General features: G+C 48.5%; 1 protein-coding gene across 1 annotated transcript; it reads right to left on the bottom strand.

Annotated features, from left to right (window-relative positions):
• Positions 1 to 724: 724 nt before the first annotated feature.
• Positions 725 to 23,273, bottom strand: PCP4L1 (Purkinje cell protein 4 like 1). The gene is made up of 3 exons (XM_036101464.2): positions 23,010 to 23,273; positions 2,946 to 3,000; positions 725 to 2,331 (listed from the first exon to the last, which is right to left on the bottom strand). Exons 1-3 carry the CDS (start codon positions 23,016 to 23,018, stop codon positions 2,189 to 2,191), a joined length of 207 nt encoding a protein of 68 aa, XP_035957357.1. The 5' UTR covers positions 23,019 to 23,273; the 3' UTR covers positions 725 to 2,188.
• Between the last annotated feature and the right edge of the window lie 199 nt (positions 23,274 to 23,472).

A 23,472-nucleotide genomic window follows, 5' to 3' on the forward strand; every position in this document is an offset into this window, starting at 1 on the left:
CTAGAGCAAGAAATGGTGAAGGGGAAAAACATTTCAGCACCGTGCTCCAGATCAATGTGGCAAAAAAACCAATAGGCAGATAACCGTCCAAGCAGCGGAGTCAATAGGAGAGGGCTGGTGGCAAACCCTGCCGTTGGCTTAGCACCCCCCGCTCTCGGAAGCCCAGATCACCGGGAACAGGGAGCACCTGTCTTACCTCAACGTCCACAGGGGCAGACCAAGCTGAGTCCCGGCCAACACCCATCTCATGTCCATGGAATATCCTGTAGCCCCGGGCTTGCTAGGCAAGGATCAACTTTGGGATATAGGTTGCCTTCCAGGGATATTGTCCCTTGCTTCCTACTCCCAGCTGCTACATGGTTTCAGCTTCTGCATTCTTTTTGTTAATTTAAGATTTTATGTATGTATGTATTTATTTATTTTTGAGTGAGGGGAGGGGCAGAGGGAGAGGGAGAATCTCAAGCAGGCTCCCCACTGAGCACAGAGCTCCACGCAGGCTCGATTCCACAACCCCGAGATCACGACCTGAGCTGAAATCAAGAGTCGGACGCTCAACCGACTGAGCCACCCAGGCGCCCCTCAGCTCCTGTATTCTTGAATCAGGAAAGGAAGGGTGAATGTTAAGAAGTGAAGAGAGTGTATGAGAATGAGCTTTTCTTGCTTGATCTTCCAGTGTTCGGCTTCCAGTTTCACTGTATAGAGACCATTTCTCAGCAGTGCAAGCGCCCCTGAATGCCATCATTTTATTTAATTCACGGTTTAAAATCTTCAGCACGTCAGTGGTGCTCTCTCCGGACCCAGAGTCATCTTCTCCTTCCCCTAAGTTAGAGAAACAGCGGGAGGGAGAGGGAATGTGGGAGGAAGACAGAGCACGGGGGACAGGGCGGACAGGTCATTTGGGGATAGGGAGCAAGGAAGGTTGGGTTTGTTTTCCAAGGCATAGATCCCAAGGCGTGCTCTGAGCCAGAAGGCGAGCGGGGAGGTGGCGAGCAGCCTCGCAGGTGTGCACGGGGGCGGTGACAGCCTCAGACAGAGACCGTGTGGGCGGTGAATCAAGGTGAGGGCAAGGTCCGGGGGCGGGGGAGGCAGGGGTGGGCTTCAGTCTACATGTTCAGTTCCTGTGCCAGGGTGTGGTCCATGTGGTCAGTCTCCCACCCTCCTTGAGGCCAGCTCAGGCTTACATTTGCATTCCTCCCAAGAAAAAAGCAGAAGTAGAGGTTAGATGACTCCACTGGGGTTTTTTCTTTTTTAATCATGATCAAACATGCTCGAATCACACAGAGTGGCTCTTCCACTTCTGCTGTGACTCCGCAGTGGGGCAGGTGGAAACTACAGGGGTCCCTGGGTTGGCGCGGCCTCTAGGGATGGCTGGATTTGGGAAGTTAGAGGTGGGCAGGGGAGCAGAAATCCTTTGTCTAGTACACGTAGTACACGTCTACCGGCAGTAGCTGTGTTTCCAGAAAGCTCCCTGCCCTTACCTCTCTTTCCCCCCCAAATCTACTCTAGGCCCATCTCCCTGCCCGCAACCCTTTGAAACCCCTTCTGCCTCTGCCCCTGATGGTCCTAGACTGGACGGTGAAGGCAACTTTCTCTGGCCTCCACCCGTCCCAGGCTCCCTGCCTTGGAACTCATCTACTCAGCATGCACTAATGTGGAAGGTGCTTGATCTGGGTTGGCCTCGAGGAGAGGGAGGCTCCGGTCCCCACGGTCGCTTAGCTCATAGGAGGGAAGGAGGATGTGTTGGTGCAGAAGGATGTGAAGAGCAGAAACACGTTACCTGAAGTGTGACTGTTGTAACTGGCAGAACAGTGCCTAGGCCCCCCCCTCAGGCACCCTACTCTGACTGCTTCCCCCCCCCGCCCCCGACTGCCAGGGGTCCCTCTCTCAACCTCAAAGCCTCTTGCTCTTCAACCTCACGGGGCAGACATAGGTGCTGGTCAAGGAGGCTTGTCCCAAGGACAAACTGGTCCACCCTCAGGCAAGGGGCTGCCAATTGAATTCTTCATCTTCCCCCACGTTCCTTGTGCCTCCACTGTTGCGATGGCTTGGGGGGGACCAGAGAAAATAATATATAAGGATTGAACTTGCCTCAACAAGAGGCTAGAGGGACAAAGAGACAAAGACACATAGGAGTCAGAACTGCAGCGAAGGGGAGAAAAGGGAGAGAGTGAAGGACAAGGCTGGTTATTCAGGAGCTAGGATCCTTTTTCCTTTTCTGGAATCTCCGGAACTTGCCCTGAATAGCAAGGGCAGCCTTCTCTGTTTCTGGCGCTGTCAGATCAATGTCAATCTCCTCCTCCTCCTCAGCCTTCTTGGCACCACCAGCTTTCCCTGCAGAGAGTTGAGAGATTCACTGATGAGTAAACCGGCATTGTCCCTGCACCTTTCTCCAGGCCCCAAATACAGTGGTTAGGGTCCACTTCTTGCTGGGCTCTGGGAGGTTCTCCAGTCTTTGCTAGGACCAAGAATGCCTGATCACTCTCCTGGAAGCTTGAGTCAGGGTACTGAGGCCGAGAACTAGCTCTAGTTACTTAGGAGCTTTGCTACTCTTAGACCAAGATGACAAATGTCTTCTATCATCACTTATTCCTCAGTCTTACAACTCAGAGTCCCAGAGCATACTGACTTTCCCCAGCTTTCCCCCAATTCTGATTGAGACAGTGGCTGGATTATCTCATGAGCCTCTTCCTATCACAGTGCCTGTTTCCAAGCACTCCAGAGCCAGCTTCCACAATCAAGGAGTAACTACTGGTAGGTTTACTTCTTAGGAAAAAGTGGAAGAAAGCCTACAGGTATAGTGGTTCTAACCTAGTGCTTTGTTTCACTTGTCCATATTCCTATTCCAATTACATCCCACTCTAGGAGCTTCCAGACTTATAGCCCTACCTGTCCTCACATCCCTGTAATTACCCACTCTACAAACCACCTGGGCCAACCCCACTCACCCTTTTCCTCTGGGCCAGGTGCCTGGTTGGTTGCTGGGGATGTTTTGGTATTAAGCTGGAAAAGAGAAATCAGAGTATTAGATATTCATAGAAGTATTAAGGTGCCATCCCTTTAGACTCATCATCAACAATTTAAAGTCCTGCTATCATTAGGTGCACTCCTTAATCTTTTGAAGAAGTGGGTCTGAAGATCAGAGAGAGGGAGAAAAGTCATCAAAATTCATTCAACAAGCATTTATTGGTGCTAGGGACATTGCAGAGGACAAAACGGTCGCTTAGCTCATAGACAAAACCCCTGCCCTCATGGAGTTTACATTCTAGTACACAGAGAGACTAATAAAATATTAGGTTAGGTGGTGGGAAGTGTTACAGAGAAAAGACAGGGAAGCGGGTGGTGAGTGCTTGTGGGAATGGAGAAACACAGTTTTATACAGAGTGGTCAGGAAAATTCTGTCTGAAAGTGGCATTTGAGCCAAAAGCTAAAAGAGATAAGTGAAGAAGGGTTACCCGAGTCTGGGCAGAAGCTTCCAATGACCGTGGGTGGAAGTGAGATGAGCTTATTTGAGGAATAGCAAGAGACCGATGCAGCTGGAGTGGAGAGAGGAAGGAAGCAGGAGGAAGGGGGCTGGAGACCAGATCAGAGATAACTAGGGTGGGCAGATGACGTAGGGCCCCGGGAGTCCTCTTAAGGAGTTTGACTTTTATAAGTGAGATGAGAAGGCATCGGAGACCATCAATTTGCACAAAGCGGGCACGAGGGAGGAAGCAGGAAAACCTGCTAGGAGGTTATTGCAGACAACTAGGCAGGAGGTAATGGTTGCTGGGGTCAGCACCGTGGTGGTGGAGGTGGTGAGACGTGGTTCGATCCTGGGTATATTTTCAAGCTATGACCAAAGGGACTGGTTGATGGGATAAGTGGCATTTTGAGAAAGGGGTCAAGGATGACTCCAAAGTGTTTGGCCTGAGGAACTAAAAAAAACAGAATTGTCATTTCCCGAAACGGAGAAGACAGCAGGAGCAGCAGGTTTTAGGAAAAAAGAGAGGCCTATTAATTACTCAAGAGGAGATGCTTTTATAAGCTGCTGGATATCCAAGAGGAGTTAAGGAGCAGGATCTGGCCTAGAGATATAAATTAGGCCTTTATTAACATATGGATGACATTTAAAGCCATCAGACTGTGAGATCACCATCAGATAAAGAGAAAAGGATCAAATCCTGGGGCATTCCAGGGATGAGAGGTTGTAGAAATGAGGAAAAATCAGTAAGGAAAATTGAGAAGTCAGGTAGGAGAAAAGCCAAGAGAGTATAGGAATTTAGAAAGCATGTGAAGAAACTATTTCAAGCAGGAGAGAGTGATTAGTTGTGTCTAATTCTGCAGGTAGGCCAAGTAAGATGAAGACTGGGGATTGACCACTGGGTTTTGTTGTGTGGAAATCACTGGTGGCTTTGACAAGAGAAGTCACAGTGGAGGAAGGGAGCAAAAGTCTGGTTAGAGTAGGTTCATGAGGGAAATGGAGAAGAGAGATTGAAGCAGCAAAGAGAGAAGGAGTTCCAAAAAAATGGGGGTGGGAACGTGGTTTGAGGGGGATATGGGGCATGAGAAGATTTGACTTAAGATGGCAGAAATTATAGAATGATTGTGTTTTATGAAAATGATTCAGTAGAGGGGTGCCTGGGTGGCTCAGTGAGCTAAGCATCTGCCTTCAGCTCAGGTCATGATCCCAGGGTCCTGGGATTGAGCCTGGAGTCCAGGCTCCCTGCTCAGCAGGGAGTCAGCTTCTCCCTCTGCCTCTGCCCCTCCCCCTGCTCATGCTCCTTCTCTCTCTCTCTCTCTCAAATAAATAAAATCTAAAAAAGAAAGAAAGAAAGAAAATGATTCAGTAGAGAAGGGCAAAGTGTAGGGACAGAAAGAGGATCCTTGGGGTGCCTGGGTGGCTCAGTCGTTAAGCGTCTGCCTTCGGCTCAGGTCATGATCCCAGGGTCCTGGGATCGAGCCCCACATCAGGCTCCCTGCTCGGCGGGAAGCCTGCTTCTCCCTCTCCCACTCCCCTTGCTTGTGTTCCTGCTCTCACTATCTCTCACTATCTCTCTCTCTGTGTCAAATAAATAAATAAAATCTTTAAAAAAAAAAGAAAGAAAGAGGATCCTTGCTGGAGGAGAAAGGGGGTGAGATCTAGTGCCTAAATAGTGGGTGGCCCTGAACAGGAGCTAAGCACAGATCACCCACAGTAACTGGAGGGAAGGCAGATCTTATAGGCCCAGAGGCAGGCAGGTGGGGACATTTGCAAGGTCTCTTCTCATTGCTTCTGTTTTTGAAGTAAAATAGGTAACAAGGTCATCATCCAAGAGGAGGAGGGAAGAGGTCTTGAAGGAAAGAAGGGGGAAAGAAAGTATGAAATACTCATCTAAGCAAAGTAGGAAAGTGAATGAACTAGGGGACAGTAATATTCCCATTGCTGGGAAGCACTGGGGCCCCTCCTAAGGCCATGGCCATGAATTTGAAATTGGATTAATCAACTGATATGTGTGCTTTTTTCTAGCTTCTCTGTCCAGATGGAGAGTTAAATTTAAAATAATAGGAATTCCCCTTCCTTGGAATTATATCAATAGAGCTGCTCCTTCTGGACATTCCTATCTCAAGGTACACTTGATCTTGAGACAGAGTCACGCCTGTGGGCTCCTAGGTACCCTTGGAGTCTGTTTACTCATTTCACAATTTGAGTACTTGCTATTTGCTAAAATACAGGCTTCTCACGAAGGTTTTGCCATCGCATCCTTAGAATAGTTCAGTGGAGTATACACCATTCTCCCTCATTTTATCGATGCAAATCTTGGTTGAATGACTGCCAGATATCAGGGCTCTGCTTTAATAAGCTGATAGAATCCAGTTTATGTTATGTAGATTATGCCATTTAGACCCGATTTTGATAAATATTTATCAGCCACTTACTTGTGTTTTGTTCTATGCACTTACAGGGTAGAGAAGGAACACGAGATTCATTTATTCAACCAAGATGTCAGCGCCCATACATGCCCAGTATGATTCTAGACACTGGGGACACGGCAGAGAGCAAAATAAAGTTCCTGAACTCATTAAACAACTATGCCCGCTAGGGACACGTTCCAAGAAGGAAAATAAAACAGCGCCGTCTAGGAAGGCCTCTCTGATGAGTGACATTTGAGCAGAGGTTTCAGTGACATATAGAAGGAAGCCCTGTCAGTGTGTAGGAGAAGAGCCTTCTAGGCAGATGAAACATGAGGTGGAAAGTCCCTGAGGCAGGTTTTGTGCCTGGTTATGTTCAAGGAAGAGTAAGAAAACCAGCACGGCTGGAGCTGAGTGAATAAGGGAGAGAGCAGAAGAAATGAAGTTGGGTGGGTGGCCAGAATATGAATATCTCTGGACCAGAGCAAAGGCTTGGACTTTTTTCTGAGTTGATGGAAAAGCATTACAAAGTTTGGGGCGGAGGAAACATGGTTTGACCTGTTTCTAAGAAATCACTTTAGGGGCGCCTGGGTGGCTCAGTCGGTGAAGCGTCTGCCTTCGATCCCAGGGTCCTGGGATCGAGCCCCACATCGGGCTCCCTGCTTGGCGGGGAGCCTGCTTCTCCCTCTCCCTCTGCTGCTCCCCCTGCTTGTGTTCTCTCTCTCTCTCTCTCAAATCAATTAATAAAATATTAAAAAAAAAAAAGGTTTGAGGAGAAAAGAGAAAGAGTGAGATAATCATGTAAGAAAGTAAGAGAGTGAACAATGAGACATGGTAGGTAGGATTACCAGGCAGCACTTAGGGCCCACATGAGGGTAATGGACATGGATTTAAAGTGAAACCAGTTAAGAGATTGTCCCTAACTTCCAGGCTGAGTGAAGAGATAAGACAAGTACCCAAACAATATTTACTGAGAATTTATTACATGCTCAACATTATCCCATTGAATCCTCTGAAATTTCCGAGGTGTCATCCGCATTTTATAGTTGAGGAAACAGGCTTTGAGATGCTAAAGATCTTGTCCAAGGTCAAGCCACACTGCTAGAAACCAGCAGAACTGGCTTTGGGACCCAGAGCAGCGGACTCCACATTCAAACCACCAAGCTCTACTATTCCCACAAGATGGAATATTGTCACATGCTCGCCCAAATATGGTAACGTGCTAATAATGACTGAATCTAGGTGAAAAACATATGGATGCGCACTGAACTATTATTCTTTCAACTCCGATACATTTTTCTAATAAAAAGTTAGGGGGAAAAAAGAAAATATTAATTTAAAGTAAAACAAAATTATTATTTTTAAAAGTAGGATGTAGATTGATATGGTCCAATTTTGTAAAAGATATAGACTGCTTATCTATCTATCTATCTATTTAAAAATCTGGAAGAACAGTCACAAAATTGTTCCTGAAACTCTATGGAATTCTTGCTAGTCCCCCTTTGACCAAAAGAAAGGATCCATGAAAAGAAAGGTTGTTCCTGAGATTCTTGGGAGACCGGCAGGTCATTGCTTTCTTCCCCCATGATCTTCCTGTGGTCATAGTCATTATTTATTTATTTATTTGTTTGCACACGATTGATGTAATGGCCCAGCAGTCACCTACTTGACACGCTCCACTCTGGTACGCCGTCACCACAAGAGGTTCGCCCATACTGCAAAAGCAGGCCATGGATGGGTAATAGGCTAACAGTCGATAGTCCAGACAAGAGGGTCAGGGGTCAAGAGGCAAATTCTATAGTCCCATGATCTCTGACTTTAAATCCTACTTTCTCGATTGCCAGCAATCGAGACTCTGACCTTGCTTTGTTATCCCTCTGTCTGACTCTAAGCCTGTTCCCTTAATCCACTGACTCTTTTCTCTCACCCCAGCCCCTCCCCTTTGGAGGAAAATCTGGTCCCAATTCTAAATATCTCTCCTCCGATGGCTGTCTCTTCCTCTACTTTGCTTCTTGGATCAGCTAATCTTGAGCATCCTCCAAGCCCGAATATGTGTCAGGACAGAACCACCCGGGCCACACTTCCCTCCACCCAGCAGGCTGTCCCCCTTCCTGAGTCTCCCCTGACATTACTGACCCTGGAATGGAGTCATGGCTCAGCTGCTGTCTGGTCCTCCAGGGCTTCCCAGCTCCATTTGGCTTAAATGTATGAGAGGGCGCTGGGGAGACCAGAAAAGGGTGCTATAAGGAGGAGAAGACCCCTATTGCTCACCATGCCCCCTTGAAATCTCCCTCGTACCTCCTGCTGAAAAGCACTATGCTGAGTCTTCTACCTCCTGCCCCTCCTCCCTCCACCCTCTCCAGCCAGTTCTCAAAATAGCCACTCAGAACACGGGATTTCTAGATTTAGTTTTTGGTGATTTGCTGAGGTTGGGGGTGGGGACGGTTAGATCACAGGTTGTTAGCTCCCACACTCTCTATAGTTCTCAGCCCTTTCCTGGTCCCTGGTCTCTGCCCCAACCCTCTGTTTGTTTTCCAGAAACTCAGCGATTTTCGATGAATCAAGGTCCTCTGGTACATCACCTGTAAGCAATCAGACTAGCTGCACTGTGGGTAAACCAAGGAGGCACGGAGGTCCGCTCTGGGTGAACCAGATACCACATGCTCCGTAAGAGCATCTCTCCCACAAACTCACACCTCCGCAGGATCGATGCTAACCCACAGGAGCTGTGACCAGGGAGGGTTTCTCAGCCTCTCTCTGCCTCACATCCTAGCCAGGTATGGATTACAAACTCTCGGGGGCTCTTCTGCTTCTTTCAACACTGAGCTCTTCTGACCTGTAATAACAACAGTGAAGTGGGTTAGCAAGTCCTTCCTTTTCCTCATAGGACTCAGCAGGAGAACGCAAGGAGATCCCGGACTGCAGCACGCCACCTCCCCTGGCCTTGTTAATAACCACATGTGTCATACCTTCTACGTGCCAGTCACATCTCTACACACTTCATAAACACTGGCACATGAGTCATTATAACAGCCCCATAAGAGGGCTATTGTAACTATTCCCATTTTACAGGCATGGAAACTGAGGTAAGAGAGGTTCATTAACTTGCCTACGGTCCTACAGCTAAGAAGTAGCAAAGCCAGAATTTGAATCAAGACAGTCTGACTCCATGGGGCCACTGGGTGGCTCAGTCGGTGAAGCGTCTGCCTTTGGCTCGAGTCATGATCCCAGGGTCCTGGGATGGAGCGCTGGGCTCCCTGCTCACTGGGGAGTCTGCTTCTCTCTCTCCCTCTGCCCCTCCTCTCATGCTCTCTCTCTCCAAATAAATAAATAAAATCTTAAAAAAAAAAAAAAAAGGGCACCTGGGTGGCTCAGTCGGTTAAGTGACTGCCTTCGGCTCAGGTCATGATCCCAGGGTCCTGGGATCGAGCCCCGCATCGGGCTCCCTGCTCAGCGGGGAGCCTGCTTCTCCCTCTCCCACTCCCCCTGCTTATGGTCCCTCTCTCGCTGTGTCTCTCTCTGTCAAATAAATAAATAAAATCTTAAAAAAAAAACAAAGGGACAGTCTGACTCCAGAGTCCGTGCGTTTGAACACCATGCTATGCTATCTCCTCAAGTCTAGCCAAGGAAGGAAGGTAGGAAGGAAAGTCCTAGGGATCGTGACTTCCTACCATTCCCACTGTCAAGGACCGGTCTGTCTCTCAATCCACAGTCCCCAGCACTCTCTTCACGTGTGCTCTACCGGGAACATGTCCGCCCATTATGGGGAAATCTTACCTGTTCTTGCAGAACCTGATCCCAGACCACGCCTACTGACTCAGAGTCCTACTCTGCTAGCTGAGCAGACCACCCTGATTCTGCCTTTTATCTCGACATGTGTTCGGTGGGCCTCCTGGCACACGCTAGGCTGACCTCTGGGCGACAGCTATCACCTGAGGGTATGCTCGTCACTCCCAGGGCCAGATGCTAGCCCTTCAGATTCTCAGAATTCCGTGGGTAGGACCATCCCACTGGTTTCCATTCCAAATGACTCCCTCACCCACATTCAGGTCTGCTATTCCACGTTTCTAGTGAGCTTGGAGCTTGGTTCAGTTCAGCCTCACTGCGCACACAGGACTCAATGTTTCTCACTTCTCAACACGCACCAAACACTAATTAGCAACCCTGAGGCCCATCTGCTCTCGCCTTTCCCCAAAGGGCCCTAATTTTTCCCCTTGCCTACCTTCCTATATTCCTTCTCTCCTCACCTCTGGGCCTGACAATGTTCCATTCCGTCATCCTGGCGGTGGCTGCCGGGCCCCTGTGAATATACCCTTGTTTCCTCTGCAGTTCGAAGTTGTGGACTCTCCCTCCGCACGGGGGAAGGAGAAAAAGGGTAGGCAAGGCCTGTTAGCCTAAAGAAAGGCTTGGAGAGTGCCGAGAGGGATCTGACATGGCCACGGCCTCCCTTTCCCTGGATGACACCTCCTCCCAGGGCATTCATCAGCATTTGGATGAACTCCTGTCCTTCCATCTGAGCTTAAGATCCCATTCTCCTTCCTCCTTCTCAGGAGTCCTTACAATCAACTCCCCTCACTCTCGTATATAAAACCTCTCCCTCTTTTTAAAAAAGGAAAAGAAGGCTTCCTCAATCTGAATTCCTTCTTCAACTACCATTAGAGGGAAAAGAAGCAGGCCTAGGACCATGCATTGAGGAACCCCAATATTTAAAGGTCAGAGGGATCTTTTCAAAAAATATGAATAGCCATATGCAAAAAAAACCCCAACAACCAAAAAAACTGAATCTAAACCTTGCACTTCATACAAAAATTAACTCCAAATGCATACAAAACCTAAAACTATAAAACTTCTAGAAGAAAATATAGAAAAAAAATCTTTGAAACCTTGGGGTAGGCAAAGATTTCTTAGACATACCAAAGGTAGAATTCATAAAAGAAAAAAATTATAAATTAGACCTTGTCAAAATTAAGAACTGCTCTTTGTTTTGTTTTGTTGTTTTTTCAAATTTTTATTTAAATTCTGGTTAGTTAACATATAGTGTAATATTGGTCTCAGGAATAGAATTTAGTGATTCATCACTTACATACATACCCAGGGCTCATCATAAGTGCCCTCCTTAATACCCATCGCCCATCTAGCCCATCCCCTACCCACTTCCCTCCATCAATCCTCAGTTTGTTCTGTATCATTAAGAGTCTCTTATGTTTGCTTCCTTCTCTCTCTCTTTTCCCCCCTTCCCACAGGTTCATCTGTTTTGTTTCTTAAATTCCACATATGAGTGAAATCATATAGTATTTGTCTTTCTCTGACTGACTTATTTCACTTGGCATAATACACTCTAGTTCTATCCATGTCATTGCAAATTGCAAGATTTCATTCTTTTTGATGGGTAATATTCCATTTTATATATATATATATATATATATATATATATATATATATAGAGAGAGAGAGAGAGAGAGAGAGAGAGAGAGAGAGAGAGAGAGTCAGTCATACGGTTAAGAAGTAGCAATCCAGGGCGCCTGGGTGGCTCAGTTGGTTAAGCAACTGCCTTCGGCTCAGGTCATGATCCTGGAGTCCCTGGATCGAGTCCCGCATCGGGCTCCCTGCTCAGCAGGGAGTCTGCTTCTCCCTCTGACCCTCCCCCCTCTCATGTGCTCTCTCTCATTCTCTCTCTCTCAAATAAATAAATAAAATCTTAAAAAAAAAAAAAAAAAGAAGTAGCAATCTGTATTTTTGTATCCTCTGGGCAAATACCTAGTAGTGTAATTGCTGGATCATAGGGTAGCTCTATTTTTAACAAGAACTGCTCTTTGAAAGACATTCCTAAGAGAATGAAGAGACATGCTACAGACTGGAAGAAAATATTTGCAAATCATATATCTGACAAAGGACTTGTATCCTGGATTTTTAAAGAGCTTTCAAATCCTGGTAACATGAATGCAATTTGCAAAAATGGGCAGGATATTTGGACATGTCACCAAAGACACATGGATGACAAATGAGCACAAGAAAAGATATATAACATCATTAGTCATTTGGGAAATTCAAATTAAAATAACACTGAGATACCATTACATACCTATTAGAATGGTTCTTTTAAAATGATAATGCCATGTGCTAGCAAAGATATGGAGTGTCTGGAGCTCTCATACATTGTTGCTGGGAATGCAAAATGGTGGAGCTACTTTGGCAGGTTAAGCACACCTTTATTGCTAACACCAGCAATCCTACTCCTAGGTATTTACTCAAGTGAAATTAAAACCTCTACACATAAACCTGTAAGTGAATGTTTCTAACAGCTTTACTTATAATCACCAAAAACTGGAAACAAACCAAATGTCGCTCAACTGAGGAACGGATAAACAAAGTGTGGTCCATCCATACTATATGATACTACTCAGCAATTAAAAGAAGGAATAAACTACTGATACACACAACCATGTGGATGAACCGCAAATGCATTATGCTAGGGGCACCGGGCTGGCTCAGTCGGCAGAGCATGTGACTCCTGATCTCTGGGTTGTGAGTTCAAGCCCCACGTTGGGCGTAGAGTTTACTTAAAAAAAAAAAAAAAAGTAGCATGAGGCTAAGTGAAAGAAGCAAGACCCAATTTTACGACATTCTTGTAAAGGCAAAACTATAGCGAAAGCAGAAAGATCAGTTCGGTGCCTGATAAAGGCTGAGGTCACAGGAGGGGTGACTACAAAGGGGAAGTGGGGAATTTGGGGATGATGAAACTGCTCTGTATCTTGATTGTGGTGGTGGTTTCCTGACTACATGTTTGTCAAGTTCACAGACCTGGGGCGTCTGGGTGGCTGAGTCTGAGTCCGTTAAGTGTCTGACTCTTGATTTGGGCTCCGGTCATGAACTCAGGGTCATGAGATTGAGACCCACGTCAGCTCTGTGCTCAGTGGGGAGTCTGCTTGGGATTCTCACTCTCCCTCTCTGTCTGTTCCTGCCCCTGCACACCCTGTCTGTCTCTCCCTCTCTCAAAGATAATATCTTTTTTAAATACATAAATCTTAAAAAAAAAAAAAAGATTCACAGAACTATACACTGATAAGGGCACATTTTACTGCATAGAAATTATACCTTAATGTTTTAAGTGTGAAAAACAGCGAAGGAGAGGTCAAGAGGCTGGCCAAGACTGAGAAGGAGCACTTAGAAAGGCAGGGGAGAAAGGTGTACGGGGCGGGGGCGGGAGGGGGGGCAGGCCTCTCCCAGCTCCCTTCTCTTCATAGCTGAGCCCTCTGAACACTTACTGTCTCCCACTTCCTCAGCTCCCACACTCTCCACCCCACTTCAGCCTCACTTGTCCCCCCTCCTACTCCCAGAAACTCCAATGCTCTCTCTGATAACCAATACTCTCTCTGATACCAAGTCAAATGCAAAGGGGCAAGCTCCATTTGGCTTGACCTCTTGAGGCATTTGACGCTCAGTCATGTCACCTTCTTCTCCCATCTTCTTTCCTTGGCTCCTGAGGCATCATGGTTTTCCCTGATTTTCTCCTACCTTTCTGGGCATTTCTTCCCAGTGTTTAAGTATTGGAGACTCTCCAGGTTTAGAGCTAGGCTCCCTTCTGTTCTCTCTTCCTAGGTGATCCTCTCTGTACCTATGACTTGTTATCATTTATACCGGCTCCGTCCAGTAGCATGGGGGTTGACAAACCACAGCCCCCCGCCAAATCTGGCCTCTAGCCTGTTTTTGTAAATAGAGTTTTGCAGCCATACCCATTGTTTACGTCTTATCTTTGGCACCACATCAGCAGAGATGAATAGTTGCAACAGAGGCCATATGGTCCACGAAGCGAAAAATATTTAGTATCTGGCCCATGACAGAAGAAGTGTGCAGTAGAACTGCAACAGAACTTTCTGCAATGATCGAAATGTTTTCTACCTGTGCTGTCTGATGTATGGCATCCACTAGATGCATGTGGCTGTTGAATATGTTGTAATGTGGCTAGTGCAACCGGGGAATAAAATTGATAATTTTATTTAATTTTAATCAATAAGTCAATCATTGTTCATGAAATAATTAATAAGGAGAATAGCTACATGTGGCTAGTGGCTACTATACGGAGCAGCACACCAGGCCACTGAGGGCTCAAATGCACATCTCTATCCCAGACCTCTCCTTCGTGTTCTAAAACACCTGCACCGGATGTTTTACAGACACCTCAAACTTTAGGGGCACCTGGGTGGCTCCGTCGGTTAAGCGACCAACTCTTGATTTCGGCTCAGGTCATGATCTCAGGGTTGTAGGATTGAGCCCCGCATCGAGTCTGCTTGTCCCTCTCTTGCTGCCCGCCCCACATGCTCTTTCTCTCTCCCTCAAATAAATAAAATCTTAAAAAAAAATCTTAAAAAAAAAAACAAACCTCAAACTCCATGTGTCTCAAACTGGATTCATAATTCTACTGACCCAACCTAATCTTCTGTAAATATTCTCTATCTCATCTACTTGTACAAGCCAGAAACCTGGAAAGCATCCTTCACACCTTCTTCCCATCACACTGCATATCCAGTTGGGTGTTAACTCCTGTTAACTTTATCTCCCATCTCTTACTCCATTCACGTCTCCCCACTGCGACGGCCCTCACACAGCTGTTTCCTATGTGGACCACTGCAATAGCCCAAGTGGTTACCGATGCCCTTAGGATAAAGAAAATCCTTAATGTGGTCATAAGGGCCCTACGTTTGCAGCCTCTGATTACTTCAGTAACCTTGTCTCTGGAACATACCTTGTCCCTTCCCATCTCAGGACCTTGGCACATGGTTCTCTTTTTTTTAGTTATTTATTTAGTTAATTCCTGCTTATCTTACAGAGCTCCCCTCAAGGGCTCCTCCCAGGAAGCTCTTCTCAGCTCCCCAGATTCAGCAAGGGCCTTCATTTTTTTTTAAGATTTTATTTATTTATTTGTCAGAGAGAGAGAGAGTACAAGCAGGGGGAGCAGCAGGCTGAGGGAGAAGTAGGATCCCCACTGAGCAGGCAGCCTGATGTGGGGCTCGGTCCCAGGACCCTGGGATCATGACCTGAGCTGAAGGCAGACGCTTAACTGACTGAGCCACCCAGGCGTCCCATCTAGGGCCTTCGTTATGTTTTAATAGCACCCAGATTTCTTCTTGGCAGCACTTATTACTCGTGTAACTAAATTAATTCCGTGGTTAGATACTGAATGTACTCTCTTCCATTTCCGTGCAAGTTCCTATGCGGGTGGGGGCTCTACGTATCTTCTTCAGTGCTGTACCCCCAGGGTCTAGCAAAGACCTTACACATGATATGCACCCCATATCTGTGGGATGACTGAAAGGCGCCCCCACTCTGTTCTTTTTGCCACTGCATCTAGGTTTCTGAAATCAAAGTTGTTTCCAGGTTGCTGAGGGCCTCAGCATCACCGGTTCGGAGATGGTGAAGATACCAGAAGCCAGGTCACTGCTTTTCCTCAGCTCAGCCTATGGGCCTGAAAAGGAGCTGAGGATGAAGGAGAACTTCTCTAGAAGTGTATTTCCTATTACCTGTATAAGAGCTACTGTGTATTTGCCTTTCCTTCGCCACCCTCCTCACCCACCAGATTGCCATTCCCTTCAAAGCAAAGTCCACAGTTACCGTTTATTTGTATATCATGGTAACAACAACCTATGTCTTGCATAGAGTAGGTACTCCACATTTATGTGAATGAAAATTTCGCGAGCCTCAAATTCCTGGGAGGAGCACCACGGCATATTAGGTAGAGCTAGACAGATCTGGTTTCATATCCCGGATCTGCACTGACCCTCTTCAAGCCCCGGCTCTGCCATCCCTAGCTGTGGGACATTGGGTTGTGCTCAAATCTCTCACTGCAGAAAAGGCTAATATACTGTTTCGAAGGGGGAAAAGAACTGGAGACAATATATGTAAAATGCCTAGCATATATGAAATAGTTATTGTTTTGAAGTAATGTAACTCTGGGTTATATATAAGAATAGGTCAAGGGGGATGGGGCGCCTGGGTGGTGCAGTTGGTTTAGCCTTCGACTCTTGGTTTCGGCTCAGGTCGTGATCTCAGAGCCGTGCTCAGCACAGAGTCTGCTTGAAACTCTCTCTCCATCTCCCTCCCCTCCAAAATAAATAAATAAATCTTAAAAAAAAAAAAAAAAAAAGACCAGGTCCAGTCCCTGGGGTAATGTGTGGTTAAGGTCCTGGGATCAAAGCCTAAAGTGGCCATCGAGTCAGTCTTCACTAAGTAGGACTGAAGGAGGAAGACGATGCCCAGGATTGCTCTAAGGGCCCTTGAGGCTTATTCTGCCACCGTGGGAGCTTCATAACCAATCTCTTTTTACTGTAAACCGACACTGGAAATCAAAGTCTCCATCTTCCCTATGTTTGTCCCCAGAAATGCTGATGAGGGCTCTAAGCCTCTGCTAAAGGGCCCAGCAATGGTCTGCTGGGCAGAAACCGCCTTCTGTCCAGCCGCTGCCCATGTCTGGAGCCTGGAGCCTCCTGGAGCCCCTCCCAGGTGCACAGGAGGGGTGTCGTGAACCCCCGTAAAAGTTCACATTTCATTTCAAAGAACCCTAAGACACGACACACACGTTTTTGTTTTAATCATAAAGATGGTTGTGCAAATCTACCCGCTATCTCAGAGGGATGGTTGCTTGGTGTTGTCTCGGCAAAGAGGCTGAGAGCAGACAGGCAGCGGTAACTGGGGAAGAGAGACCTTCTCCCGCTGGGCCTGGCTCCCCCTGCCTCCTGCCCCGGCTGTGTCTCTTCCTTTCTTTGTCTTTTTCCTCAGTGATGCTGTTGCCACAGCAACCCGTGTCACCAGAAGAGGCAAGAGGGTGTCACCCCCTCTGCTCCAAGCAGCAAGTGAGACCTAACCTGGGGAAGGGAAACTGCGCAGATTTCCCTGTACCCCTCTTGCCCCGGGGCTCTGAAAAGCAGCATCACAGGTTGTTAGCGGCAGCAACAGAGGAACAAAGGAGCACCTCTGCACACTCTGGATTTGCACGATCCGGCTTGGGTGCTTTGCAAATGAAAACACATCATATACACAGTTCGGCCGGAGTCACTTGGCTCACATGAATGGGCACAGGTACTCAGAATCCTGTCCTGCGGTCCACAGCAGGAAACCTCCAAAGGGCCTGAATCCTAAAAGTCCTAAATAGAGGAGTCCCAAAAGACCCTTTCCTCACTGGTGTATTGTCAGAAATCCTAGGCTCTGTCAGCTCCCGGCTTGCTTTAGAGGTGCAGAAAGTGAAGGCGGACTGGAGTGAGTGCATCTGCTTCCAAGTGGTGACGAAGAGGGTCCCCAGGGACCCTTCTCCCCCTGCTGACGTATCCTCCCCCGATGCTAGACGAAGGTCGCTGCTGCAGGGCTTCCGAGGGGCCCCAGGAGCCGCCCGGCTGCCTGGGAGAGACCCCAGCCGACTGTTTGGAGCGCGGCTGGAGCCTTTCCAATTCCTCCAGTGCGGCAACCAGCTGCAGTCCTCAGACAGCCTCGGAAAGACTTGTTCAAGGTCACCCTCCACATACTAACAGAAGCAGAACCAGGAATTCTTCCCTCAGGCTCTATATACACACATTCTTCTCCTCAAATAAGGACTACAACCCAAATACCTTATAACTCAGATGCCTCCCAAGACAGGAATAGAACCCAAGCAGAGTCCAGCTCCCAAGCCCCCTGTCCCCTCAGCCACCCCAGCCCTGTTGCCTGGAATAGCAGTAACCCCCCACCGGAGTCCAAGGCAGAGTTCCTTGGCCATGCCAGCTCACGGTACGCAGTGAGTCAACAGCCCCGGCCCTTCCCCCCAGCATGGGCTGCCATGGTTTAATGAGTGGTTATTTGTGGTGCTCTGCACACAGCTTGGAGCTGTGCCTTCTACCCCACACTGAGGGCAGGGGTGGGGGAGAGCGAGTAGTGCCAAAGCATCATTTATTACTATAATCTTCAATGTGCATCCCACCCATGGCGTTAATGTCCCAGAATAAACGTATTAATCCCCCCACAGCCGACAAAGCAAACACTCAGCTGGAGGGCTTTGTGTGGGAGGGAGGCAGCAGCAAGGACGACAGAGTGGTAAACGGCACCTCTTTTCCCTGGGGCATGGGGGGGAGCTGGGAAACCAGGTGGGCAGGCCTTTAGGAGTCAGCCTGGAATGAGGCAATCGTTAGACCTCGGGGAGGAGAACGGGTCAAGGGCCAGCTTTTGAGGCACTGGTTTATAGGCACCTGCAGGGATGCAGATCTCCCAGGAAAAGTGGCTTCGGATCTGCTTCTCACTTGGCTTACTCTTGCAGGTAAAACAAGTCTGGGGCAAGTCAAGGCATTTTGAGCAGCCGGTCCGGGGTATGGATGTAGAACACCATGCACTTAGGATCCCGGGATCCCAGTAGGCTCCCATCACTTACTTAGCAGGTCGAATACATTCTCCTGTTCCCCCCTTCTTAGAGTTTTCCTCCCAAAGCCTTTGTACTCTTCTTGGAAGTCAAGGAGCCCAACGAAGGCCTCAATGTTCAGCCCCTGTTTGGTTAGCAGGGACACCAACTCTACTTCCGGCACTGGGTCCTCCAAGTCAAGTACTTTAGAGTTAAGAGTATTGCTCTCATTTCTTTCATTTCAGAAAGAAAACTGCTCCTTCTGGTCCTTGATGCTCTGCAGTTATGGGGATCAATGATGGACACCAGGAACTAAGAACCACAAAAGGGGGCCTCCAGGCTTCCCACGTCACTTCAGCACCCACTTCCAGGATGACCAGACATCATCCTGCATCAGGAAGGATAGTACTCATCCTGCCTAGTATTCTACCCAAATGTCCACTGCTGATAACTCTTATCTCATGCTGGTCTCTCCTCTCTCTCTCCCCTCTGGTTCAGCATTTATTAAATCACACTGTTCAGATTTCCTGTAAAAAGTACTTGGCGATCTATTCCTTAACAGTTGCATATAAATTAAAGCATTCTAGACTCACCGGGGTAACACATTAAAGGACTCTTAAGGAATTCTTTTGCTGTGAGAAGTCTGTGCCCCTTGTCTTGGTTCTAGCATGTAAACTTACATAAGGTTTGGGCCTCAGTTTCCTCATCTATAAGATGAGAAGATGGGGTCAGATGAGCTTTAGGGCTTCTTAACAAATCTAAAATTATATCACTAAAATGTCTGGATATATTATTTGAGAGTCTCTTGGTGAAAGATATACCTGTATTTCTATCTGAAAGAATTTTTGCAAACCAAGTTCATTTTTTTTCCCATGATAAAAACAGACTCATGAAAGACAGTTTGGAACTACATAAAAACAGAAAACGGGGAAAGGCATTCATAGAACACTACCTTGAAAAGACAATTACTGACCTGATCCTTCTTCCTCCCTCTCCCCCTTCAACCCTATCTCCATCCAGTTCATCGGTTAAGACCCTCCACAGACAGACATGAAAGAGGCATCAGGTTTGCATATCTGGACTCCAGCCACATTATTTATGGGTGCCTGCCCTTATAGAGACTTGCCCTTCTGAGAGGTAACAGATCCCAGCTGCAGCTTAGGAGAAAGAGTCGTCCATATCCCCGGTTAGAAGACAACTGTCATCCACTTTTCCCAGTGAGAGGCTCCTGCTCAAGCAGCCAGAGACAACAACCTGGGATCGGTGACTAAGAAAGGGACGAGCAAGTTCTAGAACCAAGTTCCGGTTTCCCTTACTTTGGAAGACAGATTATTTCCAGAGGTGGAAGGCATCCCAATATTAAGTAGCTAGCCCTTCTATTTTATATGTCCAATAGAACCATAATCATAGGGCTCCTGGGTGGCTCAGTCGTTAAGCATCTCCCTTCAGCTCAGGTCATGATCCCAGGGTCCTGGGATCGAGCTCCGTATCGGGCTCCCTGCTCGGTGGGAAGCCTACTTCTCCCTCCCCCACTCCCCCTACTGTGTTCCCTCTCTCGCTGTGTCTCTCTCTGTCAAATAAATAAATAAAATCTTAAAAAAAAAAAAACATAATCATAAAAAAATACCAAAGAGAGAGAGACACTTGGATTTCCTCCAAGTCCCTACCAGGTTCCCTAAAAACTGGCTCACAGAAGACAACCTGACCAAACTTCCGTTGTGGGGATGCTGACAGATATGCACAGGAAAGAGAATGTGATCCCCCAAATGTGATATCCCATTCCTATTACCTAAGAGGACAGCAAGCAGAATAATAAAGGAGGAGGTATCAGTTCTAAGCTCTCTCCTAGTGAGATTTCTCATTGATCTGTTCCTTGGTCCAGCCCCTGCCAGCCCAAACACAAGACAGACACCATGAGGACAGTTCCCAATCATCCATGACCCCCATTGCAACAGAATGACTGCCAGACCAAGGGATTCCCCCAGCTGGGCTCTTCCCGGTTGAGAAATGCAACAGGATCACAGGAGAACTTACAAGTGTACCTGGAAGCAGCCAGCTCCACCATATGACAAGGGATTACAGGCAAGAGCCCCCAGGGAATGAATGCATCGCCCATTCCCATCCCTCACTGAAACTAGCGAAAAGTTACGAACTCTCAGAGATAGACTGTGATTCACAGCAATCAACTCCGGCCTGCAGCTGTGAATACGACAAGCTGGGGATGAGTCCCCGCAGCTCCTCTGTGCACGAATATACACGCACATGGACAGGGAGATGCTCTGCTGCCGTACTGAGGGACAGCAAACAGCCACGAAGGCAAAGTAGAGCTGGAGATCCTCCCCAGCGGCCCCACCAGCACCCTTACTCTTCGGTCGCGCCAGGTCTGAAGACTGCTCTCCAGTTTTTATTCTTCAGTTGAAATGCGAATCTCTTCATGAGATCCCAACTCCTCTCATTTCATGCAGTTTCTCTGAAGCAAGCAAAAAAGCAGGTGGGGGAGGTGAAGCTTATGTAAGATTCAGGGTGCACAGGGCTTTCCTGGGCTGGGCACTTCTGCCTGAGCAAGGAGCCCCGTGGGGATGCACCGAGAGAAATGAAGCGGTCGGGAGTCTCCCTAGAGCTCCAGAGCCCTGAGCAATACTTCCGCTTTTTATCAGAGCTCTTTCAAGAGGAAGAAAACAGGCCTGATCTTGGCCTCTAGGGAAGCAGAGCCCCTCTGGGGATCTGGCTCAGAAGGAGCTAGTCTCTGTGTACACCCAGGTGGCTGCTTCTGGATTTTATAAATACTCATCCCTGAAGCCAGGCTCAGCTCCATATTAGAAGGCAGCTTTGACAGCTAAATTGTTAGTTAGAACCAACTCACTCTGACAGCCTGGAGGCTGGGCAGCCCTGCACACACACTGACAGCTAGTCCCCATCCAAGGATCCTATTGTCGTCATTCTGCTGAGCTCCTGAGTGAGGCTAGCCAAGTTCAGCAACTAAGTCAAGACTTGACTTTCCCCTCAAACACGAAACTGTTTTCCGTGTTGCTGAAACAGCTTTGAACTCCACCAAATACCACCGTAGATGCCAGCCCCTGTGGCATGTCCTACAGAGTCTGTGCACTTGCCCCCAAAAGCTCAGACCAACCACACATCTTCATGTTGGCATAGCCTTCAGATCACAAACTCCCAGGGGATGGCTTGAATTGCAACTTGCAGATTTAGAAACTCTAGAGGGGGCCTTGAACTCCGGCCCTCAGTGAAAAAGAGGGCAAAGAACACCTCTCTTCTCATATCACAGCTGCTCATGTTAGAAGCAAGAGGAAAGAAGACTGAACAATATATATATATTTTTTTCCTTTTCTTTCTGAAAGGCTGCCATGGTCGCAGTCACAACCAGCTGAGGGACTAGAAACCACTTTAGTTCATCTGCAGCCCCCAGACTAGCCGAATTTTCCAGGATAAACTCAGTGGACATGGCAACCAAGACAATATAGCAATTAGCACTAATGGGCTCCCTGGATGACAACTTTTGGTGGGAGGTCAGCAGAGCTCCTACTAAAGATAAAGATCTAAACTGAGACCCAGCTCCAGGGTCCTGTCCCCCCACTAGCCTGGTATTCTTGAGAAGTCTTGTGCTCATTTTCTGTAATATTCCAAAACAGAAAAGAAGAAACAGGGACAGAATAACAATAGCTAAAGTAGATTGAGTGCGTCCTCTGTGTCATGTCCTAAGTACTTTTCATATATTAACTCACTGAATCAGAACAATCTGTATTACCCCAATTTTATAGATTAAACACTGAAGCAGAGAAAGGTTTAGGAACCGGCCTAAGGCCACATAGCTAGTAAGTAGTAGGTCTGGGACCTGGCATATAGCCGAGAAGTTGGATTTATCACAAGATCCGGGCACTGGGAACGGGGTTGCATGGAGCAGGCTTGTGATGCTACCGTCCGCACTGACTTCACTTGGGAAGGAAGATCCTTGATCCTGGATCCTACGGAATGCATTCAAACAATGGAAGAGGTCTTTCTAAGTCTCTGCTTTGACCCCTCCCGACCTATGGATGGTGTTCTGGGAAAAGAGAAAAATCCCAGTTAATGGACTGGCTCTGGCTCAGATGAACACGGTGGATCCCGACAGGAAGACCTAGGATGTAACAAGCACTGCAGAGGGAGGTCTCTCTTGAAGGGGACAGCTCTCCAGGAGTGGACATGCCCCGGCTACAGGGGCTCCGGAATATCAGACATGGTCCCTCCAATGGTTGGTTCCGGTCTGAATGAGCGGAGGGTGGGATGCCCCCTTCCTAAAAGGGGAAATGTGGCCACCCCAGGGGGCTAGGCTGGAGTTCTTGCTGAAGGCTCCCTAAGCAGTGCAAGAGCAACACAGCCCTCGGAGAAGGACCATGCAGGCGAGCGTTTCTCTCCGAGGTCCGGGGACTGAAGGGAAGCCCGAGTGACCTCGGAGCGGCAAGACAGATGCAGAGGGTGGAATCCCGAGGAGGCGACTTATCGCCTGAGACCGCAGTCCCACTTCACACCCGATTCCAGTACCCCCCCCCCCCCGCAAAAAAAAAGCTCCCTGCACAGTGCGGGGCTTGAAGCCTCCGTCTTCCAGTCGCTTCCCAGCGCCCGAGGTGGGAACTTCCCGGGAGGGGCAGTGGGGCGCCCCCGGAGGTCTCCGCGGCTCCCGGCTGCCGCGCCCTCCCTGGCTCCCCGGGACCCGGGCCACGGCTTCCCCGCCGCAGGCTCGCCCGGAGCGGGGGGCGGGGGTGGGGGGTGGGGGGCCGGCAGCGCCGCTCACCTCGCTCATCGCGGCGGCCGGACGGGGCGCGCGGGGCGCGGCACGTGCAGGGGCGGCGAGGGGCCCTCGGGGCTGCGCGGGCGACTGCCGCGAGTGGCCGGGCTCCGAGGGGCGCGTCCCGGCTGACGAGCAGGGCCGAGTCTAGTGCGGGGAGCCGCTGCTCCGGAACCCGCACCCCGGCTCTCGGCGACCAGGTTCCCGCCAGGTGTCCCCCTCCGACCCGGTCCAGTCGGAGCCGCTCCGCGCGCCTCCTCCGGGACCACCTTTTATAGTCAGCTCCGCACCCGCCTCCAGCCCGACCAATAGGAGCTCCTCCTGCCGCAGAGTGACGGCCCCTCGCATCCAATGGTGGCAGGCCCAGAGGTCTGCTGCATTTCCAAACTAGGGTAAGACAGTCAGAGAGCGGGAAGGAGGGGGAGACCGTCGGGGGATGAGAGCACGGAAAATGAAGGAGCGCGAGCAG

This window comes from Halichoerus grypus, chromosome 7 (genome assembly GCF_964656455.1).
Source record: "Halichoerus grypus chromosome 7, mHalGry1.hap1.1, whole genome shotgun sequence".
Lineage (NCBI taxonomy): Eukaryota > Metazoa > Chordata > Mammalia > Carnivora > Phocidae > Halichoerus > Halichoerus grypus.

Excerpts from the sequence above, each read along its gene's own strand:
- PCP4L1 (XM_036101464.2), bottom strand. Across the intron at positions 2,332-2,945 it reads ACCTGGCCCAGAGGAAAAGG|GGAAAGCTGGTGGTGCCAAG; the intron begins GTGAGTGGGGTT and ends AACTCTCTGCAG.